General features: G+C 33.5%; 2 protein-coding genes and 1 long non-coding RNA gene across 9 annotated transcripts in view; 1 reads left to right on the top strand and 2 right to left on the bottom strand.

Moving 5' to 3' along the window:
• Positions 1-14,877, bottom strand: part of setd3 (SET domain containing 3, actin histidine methyltransferase) — a 39,389-nt gene extending 24,512 nt beyond the window's left edge. For 3 of the 4 annotated variants that reach the window (XR_012392637.1, XR_012392638.1, XM_073926996.1), the window contains exons 1-6: positions 14,798-14,872; positions 11,826-11,953; positions 11,022-11,114; positions 8,938-9,086; positions 4,456-4,528; positions 2,436-2,692 (exon numbers count right to left, since the gene is read on the bottom strand). Coding sequence is in view for 1 of the 4 variants with exons in the window: in NM_200054.1 (NP_956348.1) it covers positions 2,436-2,692; positions 4,456-4,528; positions 8,938-9,086; positions 11,022-11,114; positions 11,826-11,928 (675 nt within the window). In the remaining 3 variants the exon portion in view is untranslated. 4 annotated transcript variants of the gene reach the window in all.
• Positions 14,878-17,093: 2,216 nt separating this feature from the next.
• Positions 17,094-27,607, bottom strand: part of ccdc85ca (coiled-coil domain containing 85C, a) — a 115,501-nt gene continuing 104,987 nt past the window's right edge. For 2 of the 4 annotated variants that reach the window (XM_073927504.1, XM_005158676.6), the window contains 3 exons: positions 25,572-25,667; positions 24,722-24,820; positions 21,101-21,654 (listed from right to left, as the gene is read on the bottom strand). In XM_073927504.1, the coding sequence (XP_073783605.1) occupies positions 21,565-21,654; positions 24,722-24,820; positions 25,572-25,667 (285 nt within the window). In that variant the 3' untranslated portion in view covers positions 21,101-21,564. 4 annotated transcript variants of the gene reach the window in all.
• Positions 21,522-26,176, top strand: LOC141378543 (uncharacterized). The gene is made up of 2 exons (XR_012393314.1): positions 21,522-21,687; positions 24,693-26,176. It is a non-coding gene; the product is annotated as an uncharacterized lncRNA (long non-coding RNA).

Here is a 27,607-nt window from a genome sequence, read left to right as displayed (position 1 = left end):
GACAGGACACTCACCAAAGGGCCAGCAAGACAACCCTCCCCCTCAACTCAAGCTCTCTTTAGATGATCAAAAAGAGATATATGTTCATTTCACCCTCAACTCCTGCTTGAGCGCACACAGAATGAATCTTTCTGTTCATTAAAAGGTTTACACGGTGCGATCAGTGTGTAATTCATTACGGCAAGAGGTCAGCAGGTCCTCCAGCATTATTAGAAACTTTAACAAAGTTCGCTTTAGAGGAAGTAACGTTTCATTTAGACCCGAATCCTTAGAAGCTTAACTCACTTCTGCCACCTAATGGACAATAAAACCATCACCGCATATATGAATTGATTAACTTTTTGATGACTGATGCCGATGGCTTAAAGCAGCAAATGCATACATTTCCGCTTATTGAGCATCCTATTATTCGTCTCAGCTGCTGTATGGGAAACTGTATAAATACACTTGATTAAAAGTTATTAACAGAGTTCGAGGAACAATAATACCGCTCCTAATTACGCTCTTAGACTCCCACCCCTTTTATAAACTAGAAAACATTTAATAAAGAAAATGTCAACAGATTTGCAGACCAAAATGACAAATACATTAACCATTTGCATGAATATTTGATGCCTTATCTTGACAGTAATGTGAAATATTAGTTTCTTTTCTCTAATTGACAGTCATCTAATGAAAGAAACAAAATGTACCGGCAGAGATTTTGAATGAAAAGTGGGAAGAGCGTATTATTGCTTCCTTAATAGCCACGAGGAGGTCCAAGAACCAGCATAAATTTTATTGGACAGATCACAGTGCCGTTAAAATGAACTGCCATCTCAATGTGTCATTTAATAATTGTAAATCTGCATATTCAAGATTCGCATCATATCAGTGAAATTACATTTTATAGTAATATAATGCACTTCTTGCAAATAAAGTACACAAGGTTATGCCACCACTGAATATTAAGCTTGCATATTTGCGTGGACTTATGTAAAAGCTATGTTTTCCTAAATGATTATTTTTTTATTAGTGGAAATAATCAGATCATCACATTTGAAGTGCTACAATTTTACTCTACCTACAATTAAATTCTTATTCATTCCTTATGATTCTTTTTTAAAGCACCCAGATTTAAAACATATGAACATGCAATTATTTTTCATAAAAAGAATCTTAATGAAAGACCATTCATGTTTTGCTTTGGACGCTACTTTGAGGGACAAACATCTCCCCCTGCTGGCCAGAGATTGCCACCGCAGCACCATCTCTGAGCCATGTCAATGGCAGCTTATCAGGGGCCCTGAAATTGGGTGCAAGAGGGCATTATAAAGCTCCTTTTACCCATCTCCAATGTGCCTTCTACGGCAGGGATCCTTTTAAAACTGGATTTCCTCACCTCAGCAGACAGCAGTGTAAAGGACAGCTATTCATGTGGCTTGAGAGTCTGAATAACTTGTGGCGCTGATTGCTTAAAGAGCTCTGCACTCAAACGGCTAGCAGTCCATGTATGAGACACAGATAGGGCTATCAGTCACCGCACTCATCAAAACTGCCAGACGCATGGGCATAACTCGGAGTTTACCGAAGAAAGTTTGTATTCTGAAATGTATTCAAGGACATCCACAGCTGAAATGCTAGAGATGCTTCTTAAAGGGACACTTTACCATTTACTCACTCTCAAGTTTGACTAAACTGATTTTTTTTTATTGAACACAAAAGAAGATATTTTGAAGAATGCTGGAGGTTGAGACCACCATAGACATACATGAAAGAGAAAAAAATTAAAAGTCTCTGGCTACCGGTTTACAAAATTATTTAATATGCATTTCTTTCTGTCCAATAAATAAAAATAAACCTGTGATGGCGAGTAAATAAATGACTTAAAAAGGTGCATGATGGGTAAATGGCATAATATTTGAGTTAGCTATAACTTTAAATGTACAAATGTACAAATCCCAAAGTTATTTTTTACTGAATAATTAGACAATAAATATGCAAAAGAGTGCGCAGAATGAAATATTAACTGATTTAAGCCATACTTTACTAAGATTATTAACATATTTTTTAGCGAGTTGGAATATTGTTAAGATTGTCTAGATCAGTGTTTCCCAACTCTGTTCCTTAAGGCACACAAACAGTGCATGTCTCCCTTATCGGACCCATTGACTACAGGTTTTGGAGTCTCTTCTTAGGTTCTGATGAGTTGATTCAGGTGTGTTTAATTAGATATAGGTTGAAAATGTGTACTGTTGGTGTGCATTTAGGAACACGGTTGGGAAACACTGGTCTAGATGACAGTTTATTGCAAACTGCTTTTCATTTGCCACTCTAAATTAAATAAAACCCAATGACTAAGTGATAAAAGCATTAAAATTCACACACACACACACACACACACACACACAAACACACACACACTCACACACAGTGAGAGATAAAGTGTGACTTACATGAATGACTTTATAGAAGTAGGCGTATTGCCGCGCTGTGTTTTTGTATTGACTGAGCACATCCTGTATAGCTTGTGTGGCCAGCAGGTGGCGTACTTCCTCCTCTTCAAAATACAGGGGTGTGTCGTACTCAGAAGGCAGGGTCTTGATGTAGGGCAGCCAGGGTGAGCTGGGATTGGCCCGTTCACATAACAAATGTAGAGCCAGAGTCACATTTCCCATAGCCTGGAGGATCCGGTCCTGGCTGTACAGTGGCCCTGTAAAAGGTGAAGTTGGGGGTTTGTCTTTAAATGTTTTGCAGACAACTAAACACAGCAACAGTTCTTTAAAATACAGTTATGTTAATTTCACTATAGGGTTTACGGTGCATTTAAACAAGCAGAAAGCTTGATTTGAGAAATTGCATAAATGGTAAACTAAGTTCTATCTTGTGCTGCTGCTGTGAACTAAAACAGTAAAAAAAATGTGTTTAAACAGTTTAAACTCTGGTGCATCACCTTTGTGCAACAGATGTAAGAAACATAAGGGCACCATTATGCTTATTTTTTGAACTGTAAAAAGCTAAATAAGTTTTGGGATAATGTACACAAGTTTTCGGTGATGAAAGAAATATTACAAGACTCCTTTAATATATCTCTTTTTATATGGACTTGAATGAAGTATCAGACCCTTTATTTACCAAAAAAGAAAATGTATTCTGTTAAACTGGATACAGGAACACCCTCCAACATTTGAGCTATTTAAAAATATTATAAATGGCACAATGTATTTGGAATATTTAACATACAGTTTAAAAAAAGCAAAACATATTTTTAGAAACCTGTATTTTTTGGACCCCTTTGAACACTTTGACCTGTGTCTACAGCCTATATAATAACCATTGTTATCACACTGACCAGTCATATGTTGTTATTTGACTTCAGTTTTACTGAGTTTGATGTATAAGTTTTTACATTTGTGTACTCTGATACTGTTTAATGCTGAATATTCCCCTTGTTAATTGTGCTGACTGTTACAATCAATCATTTATTTTCCTTTCAGCTTATTCACTTTGTTAATCTGGGGTTGCCACAACAAAATGAACCGCCAACTAATCCAGCATGTGTTTTACACAGGGGATGCCCTTCCAGCCGCAAGCCAGCACTGGGAAACATCTATTCACTCTTGCATTTACACCCACACATACACTACAGCCAATTTAGCTTATTCAATTAATGAGCACCCGGAGTAAACCCACACGAACACGGGGAAAACATGCAAACTTCAGACAGAAACACCAACTGACCCAGCCAGGGCTCGAACCAGCAAACTTCTTGCTGCGAGGCGACAGCGCTACGCACTTCGCCACTGTATCATCCCAATTGATATATTGTAAAATTATAAATAAATATAAAATATATATAAAATATATAAATATAAAATATATATAATATATATATATATATATATAAAATATATATATATATATATATATATATATATATATATATATATATATATATATATATATATATATAAAACTTTTAAACTGAAATACTAAAATGACTAGAATAACTAGAACAAGTTAAAAAGTCAAAAAGAGATATTAAAAAGTCGAAAATAAATACTGAAAACAGAAGAATACAAAAAAGGTACATTTTAAGCTTTTAATCTTTGTAAAAAATGCTGACATTAAATAAGAAATTATAATATAATCTAGAATAATTACATTTTTATATATATTTTTTATAATAATATCATTTGAAAAATGATTTTAATTTATCCACATTTTACATATTTTTATAATATCAGTTTGTGTTGCATTTTAGCACCATACACTTCCATGTAACTTGCATGTTTTACCAAATGCTGATCAAGTCAAATATGTGAGTCAAAGATGCTGCTGACGGAACATTTCTAGTATATTAAAGCAACATTTATATGACTGTGCTCCGCATATTCTATTTACAAATTTTTAGTGTGACATGTCATTGCCAAAGCTCACTATGAAGACTGACATTTCTGCACTCTGTGAACTCACCGAGGACAGAGTTCTTGGCAGATTCCACAGTCATAAGCATTTTTCTAGGGATCCACAGAAACAGCTCCTCAGCCTGAAATGGACAGTAAGACCAAAAAAACATCACTGTCAAAAACACATTCAAATGCACCACATCCTTCAATTTACATCTTCATAATAATACTAATTATTATAATAATAATTCATTAGTTTTCTTGTCGGCTTAGTCCCTTTATTAATCCAGGGTCGCCACAGCGGAATGAACCGCCAACTTATCCAGCAAGTTTTTACGCAGCGGATGCCCTTCCAGCCGCAACCCATCTCTGGGAAACATCCACAAACACATTCACACACACACACACACACACACACACACACACACACACACACACTCATACACAACGGAGCCTACCCAATTCACCTGTACTGCATGTCTTTGGACTGTGGGGGAAACCGGAGCACCTGGAGGAAACCCACGCGAAGGCAGGGAGAACATGCAAACTCCACAAAGAAACGCCAACTGAGCCGAGGTTCGAACCAGCGACCCAGTGACCTTCTTGCTGTGAGGCGACAGCACTACCTACTGTGCCACTGCCTCGCCTATAATAATAATAATAATAATAATAATAATAATAATAATAACTGAATTAGATTACAGAGCTAGTCTCATACTTAATATAAATTCCATCATTTAAATAAAATCCAAATACTGTGTAAAATTTTTTGAACTAACATTCAGCAAAAGGAACTGACAATGTCAACAAGACAAACTCTTAAAGATTTTGTTCACTCAATAATCAAAATAATCATTGGGTGGTTTTAAAATAAAGTTTATTTATTTTATTAAACACAAAAGAAGATATTTTAAAAAAGAACACTGTTTGCTGGCAACCATTCATTTCAAATAGTAGGGAAAAAATACCATGGAAGTCGATGGACACCAGCAGCATTCTTAGAAACATCTTCTTTTGTGTTCAACAGAAGGAACCCAAATTGGCTTTGAACAAGTAAATGACAAGTGAATGACAGAATTATCATTTTTGGGTGAACTATCCCTTAAATGCCTAAAATTCTCCCTTAAAAAGATGAGGAGAAACAGCTATGATCACTAAGCACAGGCCTTTAATTAACACTTAGTCATTGACCTACAAAATCAACCACACAAATGATTATTTATAGAGTCAACTGCCAATAAACGAGTCGGGTTACTCATTTTAAACACTCAGGATATGACAGAATGTTCTGTTTGTGAGTGAAAAAGGCAGAACATTTCACATATAATTTCCATGGACTGAATCTCGATAATTTGCAAGTAGGGCTGCACAATATCTAATTTCAACAGCAATATTACAATGTGCGAACCTGCAATGTTGTACTGGGATTGTGATTAATCAAAACCCACAGTTCAGAACACAGGAGATTTGTGGAGTCATTGAAAAGTTTAGACATAATAGAGTGAAAGATTTTCTATTTTTTTTAAGGCCTGTGACTGTGTACAATTTCAAGCTAATTTAAATTTTTAGAGGACAAGTAGATATAAAATCGGTATCAAACAAAGATTAATTGTGTTTAAAATTGATTAAATAAATCATTGTTTATTAATTGATTATTTATTGTCTGTACCTCAATACTGTTACACTCTCAAAAATAAAGGTACGAGAGCGGTCACTGGGCTGGTACCTTTTCAAAAGGTACACATTTGTACTTGAAGGGTCCATATTGGTACCTCAAAAGTATATACTAGTACCTACAAATTTTAAGAGGAACGCTTTTGTACTTTTTAGATACTAATATGCATCCTTGAGGTATTAATATGGACCTTTTAGGTACAAGTTTGTACCTTTTAAAAAGGTACCACCCCAGTGACAGCTCGCGTACCTTTATTGAGTGTTGAATCAATGAAAAACCATAAATCACTGCTTATATTTCAATTTTAACTTTGTTCAATCATAAGTTGTTAATCTATGTTCATAATTTGTTTATTATATTTATACTGACATACTCCCCTACAAAACTATCCCGATGTAAAATTATTCATTCAGAGAGAGAGAGAGAGAGAGAGAAAGAGAGAGAGAGAAAGAGAGAGAAAGAGAGAGAAAGAGAAAGAAAGAGAAAGAAAGAGAGAGAGAGAGAGAGAGAGAGAGAGGGGAAAAAAGAGCTATCAGACCAACTTACAATAGGCTGTTTGCACATGACATCATTGATGGTGTACAAATTTCAAATGGAGAGCAGGAAGCGATGCTTCTACATAGAACTTTTTAATAGAAGATCAACATGTTTATGTTTTGTGTTGTTTATAATAGTTTAAATCTGCAAAAATGAGAAATGCCGAACAGCTTTTTTAGAGTTCCAAAAGTTTTTTGCTCATAAAGAGGAAAAAGTCTGGGTAACAGTTTATAATAATATAAATAACCTTATTTGTAATAAAAAACTTCATTATTTACAAACCAGTTACTTATGCATAATTGGTTGTTTTTTTAAGATCATTGAGAATGAGTTAGTTAATGATCAGTAAACTATTCAATTTAACATTTATAATTGTTACTTTGTATGTTAATTAATGCTTTATTAACTCAACTTCATGCAGTTTTGTGACCTAATCTAAAGTGAGGACCATTTATGATTTATAAATCCCTTATAAATGACAATTAAAGGCTCAGTTTAATTCTAAACAAGAACATAAATGACATTATTCATTTCTTTTTTTTGAAGATACACAAATGAAACTGCAAAGGAAAAAAAATCTTTGCAACCTTAACTAGAATAAAATTACTGTACAGTTTAAACATTGCTACTTATTATTTTATTGTTAAATTATTATATTGTTTTTGTTTTACCCAATTTTATGTCGTTTTTTGACACTCCTATTATTCGGCAATGTTTAAACTTTACAGTAATTTTACTTTTTAGAAAATATTGCAAAAATAATTGTTCATATGAAACCAAACCTTTAATTGTCATTTATAAAGGATTTATAAAGCATAAATAGTCCTGACTTTAGATTTAATCACAATACTGCATGAAGTTGAGCTAATAAAGCACTTATTAACATAAATAGTAACCATATATGCCTGAATAATAAGATATACTGTTTAAAGGTTGATTTCAATAGTTTATTAATCATTTAATGACTCATTCTGAATGATCTTAAAAAACAACCTACTACTCTTAAATACAAATGGTTTGTAAATAATGCAATACTTCATTTAGTAATGAAAAATAAATCATTAAAGTATGAAAGTACAATTACTAAGCACATTATAAATGTGATTGTAAGTCAAGAATAAACCATTTGTAGCTGCAGTTATAAACCGCTTACTAACGCTTATTAATGTAGAGACAATGCTTAACAGATAATGAATTTACTAGATGCTAATGCTTAGTAAATGATTCATAGTGTGTAGTTATTATAAAGAGTTACCAATGTCTAAAAAAAAATGGAAGAAAAGCGTCATGTAATAAACATTTTCTCAATACATCCATGTGTACAAACCTTTTTTTTGAATGCAATAATTCATTTGACAGCACTAATAAAGATTATACAATATCCAGGAGAACGTAAATAACTTCTACTGTTTTGCAATAATCCATTACTGTTGTTTCACCGGAGTAGATTAAAGAAAAACAACCGTAAGATTAACATTGAGGTGTGCACCAGTGCTAAATGTTTGTAGCTGGTTAAGTTCATTGACCGAATAAAAAAACAAAAGCTACCCTTGTAAAAAAAAAAAAAGGGGACAATTGCTATTGTGGAACATTAGCGTTTACGATAATAATAGCTATGCGTCCACACTTTAGTACGTTTTCTTGTTTTTTTGTGTATAAGGACATGATGTTTAGAAGATGTTTAGAAGATAACGCTACCAGCATGAAAAACATAAATAAATTCAGAAATTTATAGTAAATACTATAGTGTTTTTGAACCACACTAAAGTGTATAATGTTGCATCTCTGTTAATGAATGCAACATCATACTGTAATATACCATAGTAAACTAATCATCTGTAATAAATACTGTAGTGTAAATTGCAGTGTATTGTGTAAAATTATCTATAATTAGTGTAGAAAAACTGTATAGTAGCCTATTAGGTCATTTATTTCATAGTTGTGTTGTACCAAAGCAAGCATACTACCACAACTGTTTAATTCAAGTAATTAACTCAAAACCACTATAGTATTTTTTTAATGTAAGGAGCTTACATTATCTATTGCCTCAATGGCAAGAAAATATATTTTATCCACTTCATAATACAAGTCCAACATATGTGGTTATTTTCTATTTATATCTCTTCTGAAACATGATATAAAAATAAATAAATCACAAGAATACTGGCATTCCTCGATGTCTTCCATATAGTTTTTTACTTCCTTGGGCTCCATCTGAATTTCGTACATAACCAGAATCACGTGTATACAAACAACCTATACACCAACATTATTTTTGCCCCAAAAAAAAGAAATGAAATCATCCTAGCCTATGAATTACTTGCGAAAATCACAAACCTTGATATCTTTGGTGGCCTTCAGACCATATCCTTCGTCAGCAAAGTTAGATATTTCAAAACCATCACAAGACGCTCTGCATTCCGCAGCCCAGGCCATCAGCTCGGAGAAAAAGTCTTCCCTGATTCCCTCAAACGATACAGACATCCCTGAGGAAATAATTCAACCCCTTTACAAGCTGATTTAGTTATTGCATGTATATTGAACATCAGCAGGAGAGGTTCTCCCTGTAATAATTTCCATTATTCTACGGCGCTCAGCTTTATTATGCGGCTGTAACACCACACAAGTGGACCTAAACGCTGCTACCTATTCCTCTTGTGTATCCTACTGCATTATATGCTGTCTAACATTTAATTTAATGGAAATGTAGATGCTCTAATGCACATTTAGAGACTCCCGCTGAGTTAAGTACTGCAACGTATATCTTTTCATCACTGTAACTGAAGCTATTTCTGTTTGCTATTTTATCTCATTATGAGTTAGATGTTTTTCATTCATATTTCATGTTTTACCAATTAAAGAAAATGATTTTATCTAATCTTTTATGCTAATGTGATTTATTGTACTCTTAAAAAGCTCATATAGGAACATTGTGTGGGAAGATTCTGCCATCATAAACTCATCCACAGATTGTTCCAACACATTTTATAGCAAACAACATACGTGTTAATAATTCAGCTCCTCAGAAGACATGAATTATTATTGTACTTTCTCGGTTTCTTGTTATAAAACACAAGCGGTATATTGTGATCAAAACACCAAAGTGTTTTTTCTCCAGACAACCGGTTATTGCTTTACTAACTGTAAACTATCCTAATGGAATGGTACATGCAATAAAATAAACCTGTTTCTGAATAAAAAATATTTTTTCAAATTTGTTTTTTTTATTTGTTTTTTACATTTTATTAGCCCCATAGAGCTCCATGTTACTTTTAGTCAATATAACAAATCAAAGATGCTGCTGATTTTTAGAATATTTATTCATTCATTTTCCTTTAGCTTAGTCCCTTATTTATCATGGGTCGCCACAGCGGAATAAACCGCAAACTATTCCAGCACAGGTTTTACACAGCGGATGCCCTTCCAGCTGCAACCCAGTATTGGGAAAACACCCATACACTCTTGCATTAACACACAAACACTCCTACACTATGGCTAATTTAGTTCATCCAATTCACCTATAGTGCATGTCCTTAGACTGTGAAAGCCACACAAGCACAGGGAGAACATGTAAACACAGAATTGCCAACTGGCCCAGCTGAGACTCCACCCCGCGACCATTTTACTTTGAGGCGACAGTGCTAACCACTGAGCCACCGTGTCGCCCATTTCTAAAATATTAACATTACAATAGCTTTGCTCCTTATATTCTATTTACACATTTTTTCCAGCGTTAAGATGTCATTGTCTTTTTTGCATTAAAAAAATAAGCTGTGATTAATTATATTTTTAATCATATTTACTTCATGTTGCTGTAATTAAACAGAGCAAACTTTTGTATACATGTATTTTATGTTCTAAAAGTGCATTTAATAACTTTTGTTAACTCAATATGAAAAGCAATGTTTAATATATTTGTATGTTTCTATTTTGATTAATATTTTCTTTTATTTAATTTTTCTTTTCTCATTTAATCCTGAAATGATTTTCTTGTATAATAAAAATTGTACATGCTGGCTCTTATTATTAAAAAAATAAATAAAAAATTCAAACTCATGTAAGTGAATGGGATTGAAAGCTGTCGAATAACAAAACGGAATAAGCTGAATAAAATTAGTAGCTCAAGTAGTAAAAACATCATCTTTAAAACTGGTGTTTTACTATACTTAAACTACTAATTTTATTCAGCTTTTCTTTAAGTTTTGTTATTTGACAACACTTAATCCCATTCACTTACATGGTGTGGAAAAGAACACAAGAATATTCTGCAAAAAAAAAAAGGAAAAAAAAGTTTGATTTTGTTCTTCACAGAAAAACAGAAAACTATAAGAGCCTGTAAATGAAACTTCAACGGCAAATTACAAAATCAAACCAAATGCCCCAGAACTGCTAAACCATATTCATGTGAAGCGATCGTGTACCTTTCTGCTTCTTGCGTATCTTCTCCACCAGAGCTCGAATCTGAACATATTCCTCCCACTCTTTCCCGGGAGAAGGAGCAGCACTGCTACACTCTAAAAGGGAGAAAGAAAAATGGAACATTCCAATAAATTCCTATTTACCATTCACATCATTAAATGAACAAAACCCAACAGTGGACAGTGAGGAAATAGGTTAGTGTTCAATATTAAGCAGAGTAAATGCTGGTTAGTTAATTTCCTCTACCGGCTGTTTTTGTGAAATTTAGCAACATCCATTTGTTTAGTAGTCCTTGTACAAGAGCTCAAATTGCATTTCAAATAAATGAATGCAGGTTCTCCAAAAATGACATAACATTTTGGGTAGATGCATGACGATGTAGTTCAAATCTAGATTGATTGAGCCAAATGAATGCATGAAGAACCACCATACTCTTGACACTTACACTTAGATGTCTCCATTAATACAACAGTTTTAACTTGTTGAAATCTCTGAAGAGGCTTAACTGCAATGATAAATAATTTAACAATCCATGATGTAATTATTAAGCAAAATTCAAGCTTTTGTGTAGCAGTGATGGACATATGCAGTGTTGCTCCTCATGAGAGTAATTCATAGCAATAATATTTCAGAGCCGTAATAATAATAATAATAATATGTTTATTTTATATATACAAGACAATAACAATCAAAAAGAAAAAAAAACAATAGAAGAAATAGGAAAAAGGAAACAGAAACATCCGCAGAACTTAATGATTGTAGCATTCATAAACCCCATAAGTGACTTTATAAAGCTTTATACTCACTCTGCAGCAGTTCAGAGATTAAATTCATCATTTCTTTTGGAGAAACCGCAGCGGTGGCTCCGGTGCCCGATTTCTGGGTCTTCACTCTGCTCTTTTTGCCCATCTTGCTGGTTTGGGAGAGAGGATGGCTGTGGAAAATATAAACTACAAATTAAATGTTTACTGTATTATAAATCAAGCTAAAAACAGCTCCTTCATGCATCCTAAAAGGCTGTGCAGTAAATGAACCAACAGTCTGAAAAGTACATTAATCCACATCTCTTTATTAAATATTTACATCCAGTGGACTAGATGCCATATATTAAGAAACATGCAAATGTTTGACATCTAAAATAATATCTGAACCTAGAATTACTGCCAAAGAAGGTTAAAAAAAGTCTCTGCGCGGGATTAAACGGATGGCTAAAGTGAGGCAAAGGGCACTAAATCAGGTACCTGATTGTAAACACTGAGAACATGGATTACATGAAGCTCATCAAATACAACATACTCCTGTCATTTACAGCAAATGAGTTCTGCAGCTAAAGTGAGCACTAAATCAGGCTTAGATTACATAAAACCCATCAAATATAACATATGTATTATACTTATATGAAACATCTATGTGGTGAACTTTAAAAATGGTCTGGCATCTTTACTTTACAAACATGGGCATAACACAAAAAGACCACAGCAAGAACATTTAAGACATCAATCTTGAAGACCCAATGCAGTTAGTATTAAGCATAATCAAAGTGCAAAAGAAACATGGATTTCACAGTTGAGGTAAAGTTGGTTTTACATTCGCACATTCCAACTTTCTCCTTAAAAATATAACATCAGAAAAGTAGTCTTTGCTTACTCTAAACAGGGAAATCCTATTGGCTGCCAACGAATATCAAAGTACAACATGGTTGATGGTCAGTTAAAGAGTGCTAATGTTGTTTTGAAGTCATACTTGGATGCTATTTCAGACCGAATATTCAAATCAGTGTAGTAAACAACATAGGAAGCATGTCACAAGTTGTCACTGAACGAAGGTGTGAATATAAAACCAACTTTAACTCAATGATTTCACAGAGATGAATCCAAATGCCATTAAAAATCCCTAACATTGTTTTTTTTTTTGGGGGGGGGGGTTAAGTTTCATTCACTTTCCAAATGTATTCCTTCCAAATTCTAATCAGGGAAATCATATTAGCAGCCAAATGACCACCAAAGTAGAACATTGTTCAGAGTCAATAAAATAGTTCTGTTAATGTTGCTTTGAAGTCACACTTGCATGCTATTTCAGACCGAATATTCAAATCAGTGTAGTAAACAACATAGGGAGCATGTCACAATTTGTCACTGAACAAAGGTGTGAATATAAAACCAACTTTACAGCAGGTCACCAAGTTTACCTCAATGACAGAGATGAAAACAATATTAGGGATGTTTTGATGCCCTCGATTCATCTCTGTGAAGTCATTGAGGTAAACTTGGTGACCTGCTCCCTATATTGTTTACTGCGCTACTTTGAAACAACATTAGCACTATTTAATAGACTGTTAACTGTGTTGTACTTTGATTGTCATTTGGCTGCCAATATGATTTCCCTATTTACAATTTGGAAGGAATAAATTTGGAAAGTGAATGAAACTTTATCCCAATTAAAACAATGTTAGAGATGTTTTGATGCCCTCTGGATTCATTGGGGTAAAATTCATTCACTGTCCAAATTCATTCCTTCCTAATTCTAAACAGGGAGATCATATTGGCAGCCAAATGACTACCAAAGTACAACATTGTTCACAGTCAGTTAAATAGTGCTAATGTTGTTTCTTACTTACAGACCGAATATTAAAAGTATTGTGGTAAACCATATAGGGAGCATATCACGAGCTGTCACTGAATGAATGTGTGAATATAAAACCAACTTTACATCAATGATTTCACAGAGATGAATCCAGAGGCCACCAAAACATCCCTAACATCGTTTTTATTGGGGTAAAGTTTCAAATTCATTCTTTCCAAATTCTTAATATTGAAATCATATTAGCAGCCAAATTACTAGCGAAGTACAACATTGTTTACAGTGAATTAAATAGTGCTGCTAATGTTTTTTGAAGTCACACTTACATGTGATTTCATACATAAAATATTCAAAGTAGCATAGTAAACATAACCGTGTCGCAGGTTGTCACTGTTCGAAAATGAACGAATGTGTATTACTATTGAATATAAAACAAACTTTACCTCGATAGTAGTTGTTTTTTTACTAAATGGCAGGCCAAATAGTATCACTGAAGAGCAAATTGGATTGGACACACAAAAGTAAGCTACTTAAAGCTGAAACCAGCAGAGAACAGCGAGGTAAATACACTGGCAGGCAGAATAACACAGTAAGAAACATTTAACATAAACTCTGAAGCCAAGAGCAGAATATTAGATGATTTCAGCAGCTTGATGCCTTAAAATAACCCCGTCTGGCCCAACGCATCTATTCAAAACCACCAGTAGATGCTCCATATTACACTGCACGCCAAAGTCTACATTTTAAACACTGGATTGTCCGGTGTTTATATGCATGACTTAAATCCCTTAAGATACATCCATTCATATTTGTTTCTATTCATCAAGCTATCTGTATATCATGGCCCAAGTGTCTCAAAACCTGCTTAGTTACTTACACAGACATCATTGTAAGCATTATAGCGCATTTACAACGTTCAAGCAGCATTTAAAACGTACAGCGTTGTACTGAACGCTTCGAGCAAGTCTAGGGCGGTCAGGTATGTTCTCTAGAAAGGCAGCTTAGTAGGTTTTGAGACACATTCACTGAGTTAATATCCAGCATGTCTGTGTTTCGCAATTTGCTGAATTAGACACCCTCACAGCGAACATTTGTGACGCATCTGCAGCTATGGTGTTGATTATATGTTGGTTAATTATAATAAACACCGTGTGCGTATTTGCAAACAATATTGATTGTGAATAAGCACTGAAACTACCTTCCAATTGACTGCAGGGATCCTCCTGTCAACCTGGAATTCAATCCTCTTCTGGTCGGTCTGCTGGTACAGCCTAACTTCCTCTGAGGCCAAGCAACGCCCTAATAAGATTTTGACAAAGCGGATTGGGCAGTAGTAGCGTTCCTCCCATCCTAAGCTCGTATTGTGATTGGCTACTGTTCCGTACGCAACTGCAAACGTGTGAGATGATTGGTGTAAATTGGTAGCTGTTTCGCCTTGCCGAATTGAAGGCGTTTATTGGTTTGCGATGAGGCGGTACCCGTTTACTGGGAGTTAACTGGTCGCGAGAGTAGTCGATCCTTGCGTCGGATTGACAAGGTTGGTTTGACTGCACAAACGGAAGGCTTGTTTGTCTTGTGATTGGAAGTTTACTTTGGGTACATAAAGTGACCATAAAAGGATAAAGTTTGCACATTGTGATTCGCGAAGGAAGACGTCAGTCAATGAGACAAAACACATAAGGTGATGCTGGATTTTTCAAGCTTGGGGTTAGTCTAGTGACCCCCTGGGTGGCCTAATAGGAGTCATGTTTTACAGCTCGAAAACATGTAAAACTTTTGATTGGCTGTAAAATGTAATGTATATTAATTATAGGCTAAATAATAAATATTAATAAAAATAAACAAATACATAAAAAATAATCCAATTACCATTACAAATAAATAAAATAGGATTAAAAGTACATGATAATTGATAAAATATATAAAAAAATGTATAATCGATTAATACATTAATGCTAAAACCTTCCTCGTGTTGGCGTGGCTTTCCTGCAGATGTTCCGGTTTCCCCAACAAGTCCAAAGACCTGTGCAATAGGTGAATTGGGTAAGCCAAATTGTCCGTAGTGTATGTGTATGAATGAGAATGTATGGGTGTTTCCCAGTGATGGGTTGCAGCTGGAAGGGCATCCGCTGTGTAAAACATACGCAGGATAAGTTGGCGGTACATTCCGCTGTGGTGACCCCTAATTAACAAAGGGACTAAGCCAAAAAGAAAATGAAGGAATAAATAATGTTAAAAAAGTCATATTTGATTTATTTACCATAATGTTTAATTCAAAACCTTTCAATATTAGTTAACGACGATAATATATAATGCTATCAATATTACATATTATTTTATAACATCCACAATATTTTGTTTTAATTTCCTCAATTTTACACTTCTTAATGTATGATATAATTTATTCTTATTTTACTTCCTACATTTATGTTATATAATATTTAAATAAATATATTTTTAGTAATTAAAATAAATGTAATATTATATTACACTAAGTCATTTTAAAAACATATTGACTTAATATTAAAACAAAAATCAGGGACAAATGAGTAATTTCATAAATATATTCTAAAATAATAACAACAACAATATTGTTTAAAACAGATTTCAAAAATAGTATGACAGTCACAGTAGGATGTGCGATAATCTGGATGATGTAGAAATGTATTAAAGAATGAAAGCAAGTGAACAATGGTGCTACACAAAACATGATTCAAAGATGACTCCTTATATTTACAAAATTTTTTGAGTTAAGTGGTTGTAAACAATTTATTTGGGCTAAACTTAAACAAACAAAATAAGTTGAGCATTACTAAATTTCATTTGTTGGTTTAAATTCAACCTTTATAAATTGTTTGCAACAATTTTGCAGACATCATCTTTTCAGTGTACTTGCGAAATAGTTTACCAGAGTCTATTTTGCTTTTTCAAAAAATAACATTACTCTGAAAACAAACAGGGGAATTATTAAACAATATTTGACAAATAATATTGTTTACTCCTCTTTTCTCAACGTATTAGTTGGAAAAGATGTAAAAATCCTCCCATTATAAGAGCATATGTGCAGTTGCTGTAAATCTCCAGCAGATGGCAGACTCACCCTTTTTTCAGATAATTTTATTCATTGTCGTTTTGGCTTATTCCCTTTATTAATCAGGGGTCGCCACAGCGGAATGAACCGCCAACTTATCCAGCAAATGTTTTACGCAGAGAATGTCCTTACAGCTGCAACCCAACACTGGGAAACATTCACACACACTCCTTCACACACATAATTTAGCTTACCCAATTCACCTAGTGCATGTCTCTGGACTGAAACCGGAGCCCCCAGAGGAATCCCATGCGAACACGGGAAGAACATGCAAACTCCACACAGAAATGCCAACTTACTCAGCTAGGGCTCGAACCACCGAGCTTCTTTTTGTGAGGCGATCGTGCCACCCGCTTCCTGTTAATTTGAATTAATAATAAAAAAACAGACATCCTACAAAGAGAAGGATTCTTTGTTTTATTTCAAATCTACAAGAGGGTTATTCGCAAATTATTTAGAATATTATTAGCTAAAATACAGGTCCATTCTCAGCTACATACAGCTTAATAAAAAATATATAAAGGCATGCTAGTTACAGGTATTCTACAGTAAGAGTAGTTATTTACACGGCGCTGAATTGTCCTGTCCTAGAACACAACTTCATTGTTTCACATACAGATGAGCTACACAGGACATCCAAACATCAAATCCTCACTCGCAAAAGAAGCAGTGCATTTGAAAAAAGAAAAAGAAAACAGCCAAACGTCAGCATTTCAGATTCTGGTGTGCTTTAAACTTAAATACAAAATAAAAGTCAGTAGTTGCGAAGACGAGATCTCTTTGTAAAGGACACTTTTAAATGAGTTTCAAAAAAATAGTTTGAATAAATGATTATTTCCGGGTTTGTGTTCACAATAAACACTTCACAGTTTAACCGAGACAATATTCACTGTTGTTAACAGCACATACTGCGATACTGACCCAAATTCAAAGCATATTCTTACTATTAAAAAAAATATGACATTTTCTGATGTACTTATTGAAATGTTTGCTGCTCATTTTGTTCCCGCACAAAACAAAAATAAAAAACACACACCACCAAAAGTGGCCTGCTGCATCCAGTGTGAACAAAACCATCCGGATGTGATTTCAATCCAGCACTGCTCTCATAAACATCTAGTTTTCAAAAAAAATCCGCACAGCTTTAATACAAAAATAACTAGATCAGCTGAGGGATTTCAGAGATGCTCGAAAGAGCTTTGATTTAAACGAACAATACAAAATTATGGCTTATCGGGTCAGTGGTTTTGAAAAATAAGAGCTTTTGTGGGAATGCAGCAAGCATCTTTTGAGGCAGTTCTTGTGTCCGCAGATAAAGGATCTGAATTAGAACACACAAAACTCAAAAGACACCTCTTTTACTGCCCTTTCATTCATAAGACTTCGCTATGCCATGTACAGCACGTACACACACATACAAAACAGACAAAATATTGCCCAATGATTCTCATGAACTATAGCTGAATTAGACATTTTACACAAAATGAAGCAAAATGAGCTCATTATTAATAACCCATCCTTTATCCAGTTTCTAGTCCAGTTTGCTTGAATTTTATTCAGTATATACGTTAAAGGGATAGTTCACCTAAAAATGACATTTATTTTTGATTTTCTCATCTTCAGGACACAGTTGAAGACATAATGATTCACCCTCCTGTGAATTTGTACTTTTGTTTAGCAGAGAGGTTATTAATCAACATAATAGTTTAAATAAGTAATTGCTTGTGACTAATTTCTGTAGTCTTTGCTATAGTTGTTTTGCAAGATACGGGTATTCTTAATCAAGATCAGTTTGCAACATCAAGCAGCAGAACAATCTGTTTTTAACATCTAAAAATTAATGGAAGTGAATAAGAACAGAAGTCTCAAGCCAAAAAGATTCAAATGGATGTGCCTGGTGAATAAGGTGAAAAGGAAATAATGTTAAAATATCTTTGCTTTGTTGAATAGCACTTGGGAAATATTTGTAACAGTATAACATTTTCACAGGAGGGCTAAAAAGTTTGTCTATACATGTACCTATGACTTTTTTTAAAATTATTATTATTATTATTATTATTATTATTATTATTGTTGTTGTTGTTATTATTATTATTCATTAGAAAATTAAACCCTTTTTTTGAATCCTGAAACTGTGGTCCTTGGTTATTCATAAAATGCTGAGAAACTGGTATAAGATACTGGCATTTTAAAGAGTATACATGTGTTTTAAATTAATACATGTGAGTAAAAGGTAATAATGTTATAAATAATGTTCAGTTTCTTGCACAGGTCGATTGTTTTGCTTCTCAATGTTTAGTCAGGAGTTATGGTATTAATTTCGTTATGCCTGTATATTTAGCTTTTGACTTGCATTTTGTTTATCACCAATGACTGGCTTCAAATCTTTTCTAATATTCATAATATTCATCTTGATTGCTCTGAGGATGAGTAAATCACCAGCACATGTTCATATTTGGGTGAACTGTCCCTTTAAACTTGATGAATATCATCTGTTATTCCAGACTGAACAGAAAAACACACACAACACTTTCATACCTCCATTCATCCGGTGCAGTTTCTCTATTGCACCTATTCAGTATCTACAACCTGAAACTGCGGTCCAGTTCTTTACAGTTCACTCAATCTGTAGATCTAAAAAAAAAAAAGCTTTAACAGTCCTTTCAATCATATTATGACACCACAAAGGTCTCATATGCAATCGGAAGCACTCCACTGGGACGTATTATAAGACACTGCTATTGAATTTTGACTTGATCTGCTATCATTTAACAGACATAAACAAATGTTTAACAGCAGCTTCAGTTAATCACGATTGTCAGTTTACAGCTTAAAGTACTTTTAGTATCAAACTTTGAAATTTGAGCTGGCATTTATAATTAATGTTCAGAAAAATACTTTTTAGAAGCTTATACTTATGAGCTGGCCTGCAAAGATCTCTAGAATATTAGGTGTGCAGTCATTTGTTTTTTGAATTTATGAACTGTTTAAAAAGCTGCTTCTTTATTTTTCTTGTACAAGTTTACTGCTTTATATCTTATTTATCATATGAATGATTGAAAATGAACATTAAGCTCAGGAAAACAGCATTGATAAGAAAATAAAACTATCTAATGTCTGGCAATTGTATAATTATTATGATAAACGAAATCTTTTGGTTTGAGTGGTTCTAACAAAACACTGTACAGTATATAACCGTTCATAGGTTTGGGTTTAGTAAGACTTTTTTGTTAGCAAATTGATCAAAAGTTAAACACGTGATGCTAAATCTTTCTTTTTTTTTTTTTAAAGGGGACCTATTACGCCCTATTTTACAAGATGTAAAATAAGTCTGATGTCCCTAGAGTGTGTATGTGAAGTTTCAGCTCAAAATACCTCACAAATCATGTTTTTAACTCTTTGAAACTGACCCTTTTAGGCTTTGATCCTAATTGTGCCATTTTGGTGACTGTCACTTTAAATTCAAATGAGATTGTGGCCCTAGTCCACTTTTAAAAAGAGGGCAGATCTATAAATGCCAATCTATCAGAATAGTAGCAGAGTCAAAAACAAGACTAACATATTATGCAAATAAGGCAGAGATCATCACTAATGGGTGGGACATGCCCCCTCTGGTGACACGTACAAAGGGAGAATGTCAATCAAAGTGTTTCTGCAGACTGTATTATCAAGTGTGATAATAAAAATGTAATTATTCAATTTGTACCATTAGATGCTGATGTCCTCATGAGTGCGTATGTGAAGTTTTTGCTCAAAATACCCCACAAATAATGTTTTTAACTCTTTGAAACTGACCCTTTTAGGCTCTGATACGAATTGTGTCATTTTAGGGACTGTCACTTTAAATTCATATGAGATTGTGTCTTCTCAAAAGAAGGTGGAGCTATAAATGCCTATGTGTCAGAATAGTGGCAGATTCAAAACAAGAATAATGTCCAGTGCTAATAAGGGAGAGATCGCTAATAGTAGGCAGTACTTTCCCTGTCTGATGACACGTACAAAGGCAGAATGTCAATCAAAGTGTTTCTGCAGACTGTTTTTATAACGTGCGATTCTAAACAAAACTAAATTAACCAATTTGTACCAGTAGAAGCTGCCTTATATTCACAGACTGTTGCCACACAACTGTGTTAAAACTTATATAAAAGTGATTTTTGCATAACAGTTCCCCTTTAAATCCTGTTTTACTAAACCTTCATGCCATTTTTTAGATCACACGGATCCCCAAAACAATCATCCTTGTGTTTTACTTTTTAATTAAGTTTTTTTTTTAAATATATAATATTACATAATATTAGCATTTCATTCTATTTTGACCAATCAATGCTACATTTAATTATTCACTTTTTATTATTATTATTTTATTATTTTTTTATTAGTATTTATTATTTTTATTTTTTGTTATTTTATTTGTCATTACATTATTATTATTTTAAATCTCACAACTCAAACCTTTGAACGGTACTGTAAAGGCTCAATGAAAAATCATTTAATAATAACATGGAACGGTCTTGTGCTAAAGTGAGAAAGCTTTCAGGAGTGGAAACTAAGGTTGTAATCTTGCAGTGTCTCCATTTAGCTGTGTGCTTTTATTCCAATATAAGGAATGAGAAACGAATCCATTAAGCTGCCTCTTATGAATACTTGGATGGTATGCACATAAATAGAGCTACGATTTAGCTTTTACTAATTGTGAGTCCGGGATATATATTAAACCTGGTGTTGTAGGTAACAGGTGTGAAATATCTGGAATGAATGAACGCCATAGGCTGAGAGAAGCTGGCAGTAGAAGTGAAGTTGCCCAGATCTGAGACTGTGGTCATTTTCACAGATTAGTTGGTTTGCTGGAGGCTCTGCCGCTCACTGGCATGGAGCTACAAAGGGCCTTTGAACTGGTTTCCAGAAAGATGTTGGCGGATGGAGGGCTTGGTTCCTGCTGCATCGCCCAGTTTACGCCACACCACCTGAAAACACACACACAAAACAACAACACACAGGTCAGATCCTTCTTCACTTTTAATCTTGAACAATTACAAATGTCTAAAAGCTATTGCTTCTGTGCTCCTGTTTTGAAATAAATGAATGGCAAGTTGTGCATGAAGGTAAATAATTCATTTATTTATTCAGTGTTTACTTTTAAACATTATTTTATTGTATTCTATGCAATTAAATTGAATACAATTTTTTTCTACATTCAAATTAGTCAAGATACTGATAATAAAATGAAATTAAATAAATCTGTAACGCTCACCAGCGATCTAGGGACTGTACATCACTGGTAAACTACACACACAAAAACACACACCAAAAGAACTACAACTACCAGAATGCCTTGCACTTATCTCTCCAGTCCTAGCTGATGGTCATTTGGACACACATACACTCACAGCTGCGGGTCATTCCCACTCATTACCAGGACTATATACTTCAGTTAATGTTCCCTTCTCATGGTCTGTTTTTTTTTTTTTTTTTTTTTTTTTTACTCCCATGATGCTTGTGTGCTTCTTGTATCTGTTTAGCCTTTTCTTAGTTTTTGTTTTGTTTTGTTATAATAGGTCAGTAAATGTGTTTAAATGCTGAGTTTGGATCAACACTTTTTTGTTTTTACTCTGCACTACACACCAGACTGTAACAGAATAACAGACCACGAGAAGTGTGTGTGTGTATGTGTGTGTGTGTGTATGTGTGTGTGTGTGTGTGTGTGTGTGTGTGTGTGTGTGTGTGTGTGTGTGTGTGTGGGACTCAGCTGGGACTGGGGAGGTTAATGCATAGCATTCTGGAAAGTGAAGCTCTTTTGGTGTGTGTGTAGTTCACCAGCAATCTAGATCACTGGTGATCAATACTAAATCAAAGTCTAAAATATAATTTCATTTACTTAGTGTTTACTTTTAAACTTTTTTTTTTATTTCTAATTGTATTTTTATTCTATTTAATTAAATTACACATTCAGATTTTTTCCTCTACGTTCAAAATGGTCAGATACTGAAAATGAAATAATGTCAAATTAAATAAATAAATGTCAAAAATATGAAATAATATGAATAATTTATTTATTCAGTGTTCACCTTTAAACTGCTTTTTATTTTTATTTTATTTAATTAAATTAAATACTCTACATTAAAGTGGTCAGATACTGAAAATAAAATAAAATAAAACATTTTATACACTACATTACAATGCAGTACAACTCAATCCAATTATAAGCAAAGTTACATTTTTAAGTGTCACTATTTTGTTTTATAAGGCCCAAAAATTCTAAATTATTTTTAATTGTAAGAATTTTAAAATATTGGAATACATATTTGTTTGTAAAGATATCTATTATAAGAGTGTAAAGATATATAGCCTTATTCCAAAATGAATTAAACTAATTTATTTCCTCAAAATTCTACACATAATACCCCATAATGAAAATGTGAAGGAAATATTTTTTTAAATCGTTGCAAATTTATTCAAAATAAAAAACCTGAAAAATCACATGTACATAAGTATTCACAGCCTGTGCCATAAAGCATTATGAAAGCCACTCCCCGCCTGGAATTGGCTAAAAGTCATCTGAAGGACTCAAGAATCGAAATGTACAGCAATGTACAGAGACATCCTAAATGAAAACCTGCTTCAGAGTGCTCTTGACCTCAGACTGGGGAGACGGTTCATATTCCAGCAAGACAATATCGCAAAGCACACCGCCAAATATCAATGGAGTGGCTTCACAACAACTTGGTGAATGTCCCTGACTGGCCCAGCCAGAGACCAGACCTAAATCCCATTGAACATCTCTGAAGAGATTTGAAAATGGCTCTACACCATCGCTTCCCATCCAACTTGATAAAGCTTGAGAGGGACTGCAAAGAGGACTGGGCAAAAATTCCCAGACACATGTGCCAAGCTAGTGGCATCATATTCAAAAAGACTTGAGGCAAGTAGTGCTGAGCAAAGGCTGTGAATACTTATGTACATGTGATTTTTCAGGTTTTAAATTTTTTATAATTTTGCAACTATTTCAAAAACTCTTTTTTTCACATTGTCATCATGGGGTATTGTGTGCAGAATTTTGAGGAAATAAATTAATTTAATTCATTTTGAAATAAGGCTGTAACATAAAAAATGTGAATATATATATATATATATATATATATATATATATATATATATATATATATATATATATATATATATATATATATATATATATATTACAATTTAGTGAATATGAATAAATATATAATATATATACTATATAATAGATAATAATATATATTATAAGGCCTACAAAAAGATAAAAAGCGAGATTTTGGCAAATGTATTATTATTTTATTAATATCAAAATTATTTATTTTCTTTTTACAAATTTTACAGACTAAGGAAAAAACTTACATAAGGCAAATATGTATAATATCAGAATATATAGTATGTCAAAATGCAAATGATAATATTTTTTATAATAATGATTATGTATTTAATAGACTAGAAGTTCAGGACAAGCCTCAAAAATATATATTTACATTATATATATATATATATATATATATATATATATATATATATATATATATATATATATATATATATATATATATATTTATAAAGCTAAGGACAAGGCCAAAAGAGTTAAAAATATAGTTATTATTATTAATATTTTTTTATAAAATATATATTTAAAAGGTTTCTGATGCGACTGTAGACTGAATTTGATGATAAAAGAAAGCAGCTCTTGTGTACTGTCAGAGATTTGCTTTGACAGGAACACAGCACAGGTCCCAGACTCCAGGGGCCCTTCAGAGAGCTGATAAACCTGCATTGTTTCACTGATCAAGTTATTTTAATTGCACAGACAACTGTGCAGTAAACACTCTGAGGACTTTTGCCAAGGCCTCTCATTAAAGTGGTCTGAAAGTGGGTCTCTGTTGTGAAACATTGAAACAGTGTCCTCCATCAGAGCTTGTGTAATTATCCAGAGTGACAGGACAACAAACGCTCAGCTTCTCTCTCTGCTCAACAGGGCTTTATTAATGGACCACGGAGACTCACGTTACACATCTCTCTGACAATGGCTTTCTCTTTCTCGCTCAGATCCTCCTCATAGTCCTCTGGGATCTTCCTGTCCAGGTTCTCATGCACTTCTAATACCTACAGAGCAAACCAACACAGTTACATGATTAGCAATGCTCGCTAAAGCTTCATTATTAATGAAATATAAGATATCAAAAACCTAATACTGAGTATTTACACTGTGTAACTCTTTTGATAACATCTGTATGAATATTATCAGTGAAAAACAAACAATGAAAAAACAGACAAGACAACTAAAGAGTTGCTATTTTTAGCTAAAACTAGAAATATACATTAGTGTCCATAATGAAAAACAAGCTTCTAAGGAATAACAGCAATGAAAACAAATCCATATTTTGGCATTTTATAAATTTATTAAAGAGGATTTTAGTTTCCACAAAAAAATAAAAATAAATAAATCAGCCTAATTTACTTTTAAAATGAAAATAATTTAAATAAAAAAATAAAAGCTTCAAAATATGAATAGAAATTCACTCATATATAAATAATAATTTGCATAGACAAGTACCATTCCTTTTTTTTTAAAATAAAAATAATACTCCTAAATCCTTTAGTTGACCAAAAAGTCCTCTAGGTGGCAGTATTAGTATAATGTAATGGGTCCAACACCAACAATATATTCTGGGAATCAATTGAGACAGCTCTACCATGTTGTATTCAGTATAGTGGCTGCGAAACTAGACTTTTAAAAGTTGTTTCTAACTTGTTATTGACTAATGATAAGACATAATAAAAAATACAATCTAAACATGTGGGAACAGTTATCATAATATGACTTTATTTAGCATCATTAGCATCAGCATCTTACTTTCATGGCATGTACAACAGCCTCAGGTTTCTGTGCTGCAGGCAGGTATCCTGTTACGGTGGGCGCCAGATCACCTCCAGCAATCCGTATAGACCCCTAGAGATAAATAGACATTTATTTATTAGGGATGTCAATTTACACAAATTCCCATGATCAATCATTCTTAAAATAAATGGTAAATTAACAATCAAATAATTTACTAATCATTACATTAATAATGTAAGATGAGTGTGCATTACAGTGCAAATGACCCTCAAAATGCAAAAATCCTTGCCCAAAAAGTGACTATAAATACTGCTTTACAAATTTACAGTGCCTTATTTCAATATACAAGTAGTGTATATTTAAATACCGTCCTACTTGAATATTGAAATAAGGCTCTGTACGTTTGTAATACAATATTTATGCAACAGTGTATATTGAAATAAGGCAGTATAAAAACATATTAAAATGAATATGAGGTGTTATGATTAAAATGCAACAATAAGCATCAATGTGAGAAAATATTGTTTAGTCACTACAAGTGTGTTATTTTCTTCCAAAATGTGAAGATATTGTGCTTATTAAGGGGATAGTTCACCCAAAAATAAATATAAATTCTGTCACCACTGACTCTGTTCACCCTTCACTTGTTCCAAACCTCAGTGTAAAAATGTTGGCCACGAATTGTGTTGTTTCAGCGTATTATAAATAAGTAGTTTGAACAAACAGCAAACATAATTTGAGTACTGTGTGACTTTTTTGCTTCTGTTGAACATGAAAGAAGTTATTTTAAACCTAGATAAACCTGTAACCATTAGCTACATTTCCATCCACCTAATGTATGTGTGTTTTGGTTATGCGCATAAAAAACAGTAGATGGAAACACCAACATGTGCATCAATTTTGAAAATGCGCATTAAAAGCATGCGAATATAACTGAGTAGGATAACCTTTTTATTTGATAAGGAAAGATCCACATAAACAATGATGGAAACACTTTTACAGAACAAATTCCACAATGTGCACATAAAAAAAATCATGTGATTTTGTTATAAGAGATCATGAGATGATAAAAATGTGTGTGAATGGACAGACCAGCAGGCTGAGCAAACTGTAAAACATCTGAAATGTTGTTTTGGTCATTGTAAAACACCTTAACCATTTCAGAATTAGTGTTATTATATTATTAATCACCTCCAGAACTGTCGAGAGAGTCTGTGCTCCTATAAGACATAAAGGTTTGGAACCGTTTGAGGGTAAATATATAGTACTTATGCATACAAAAACTATACGCAACCACTCCCAAAATTAAAATAAATTAATATGTAACTTAAAAAATTCTAGTGTAAAAACAACAACAGCAACAACAACAACAAAAGTCCATATTGTCATTAAACAGTTTAATAATACTCAATGCGTTTTTGGAAATCCAGTATATCATGCATCTCTATTGACAGTCAATAATAAATTTGTTGACACGGTGGCTCAGTGGTTAGCACTGTCGCCTAACAGCAAGAAGTTCCCTGGTTCGAGTTTTAGCTGAACCACTTGGCATTTCTGTGTGGAGTTTGCATGTTCTTCTTGTGTTGGTGTGGGTTTCCTCCGGGTGCTCAGGTTAAGCCCACAGTCTAAAGACATGCGCTATAGGTGTATTACATAAGTTTAATTGGCCGTAGTGTATGAGTGTGGGTAAATGTGAGAGTGTATGGGTGTTTTCCTGTACTGGGTCGCAGCTGGAAGGGTATTCGCTGTGTAAAACATATGCTGGATAAGTTGGCGGTTCATTCCACTGTGGCGACCCCTGATGGATAAAGAGATTGAGGCTAAGGAAAATCAATGAATGAATGATTTATATACAGTAGATTATTGATAATTAAGTAATCATCGATGATACGTTGTCATCCCTATATATTTATTCACAACACACAAAATCTCTCTCGGTTTACCAGCAAGCATGCACAACACTGAAAAAGCCCGTAGCCGTTTCTCTGAGTCAACTGGAAATGGGTTAAAGCATCTCATTATAACTCATCTCTGCTCGTACCCCTTCATGG

Source organism: Danio rerio, chromosome 17 (genome assembly GCF_049306965.1).
Source record: "Danio rerio strain Tuebingen ecotype United States chromosome 17, GRCz12tu, whole genome shotgun sequence".
Lineage (NCBI taxonomy): Eukaryota > Metazoa > Chordata > Actinopteri > Cypriniformes > Danionidae > Danio > Danio rerio.
Note: the sequence above shows the minus strand (reverse complement) of the source record. Positions and strands in the feature narration are given on the sequence as shown.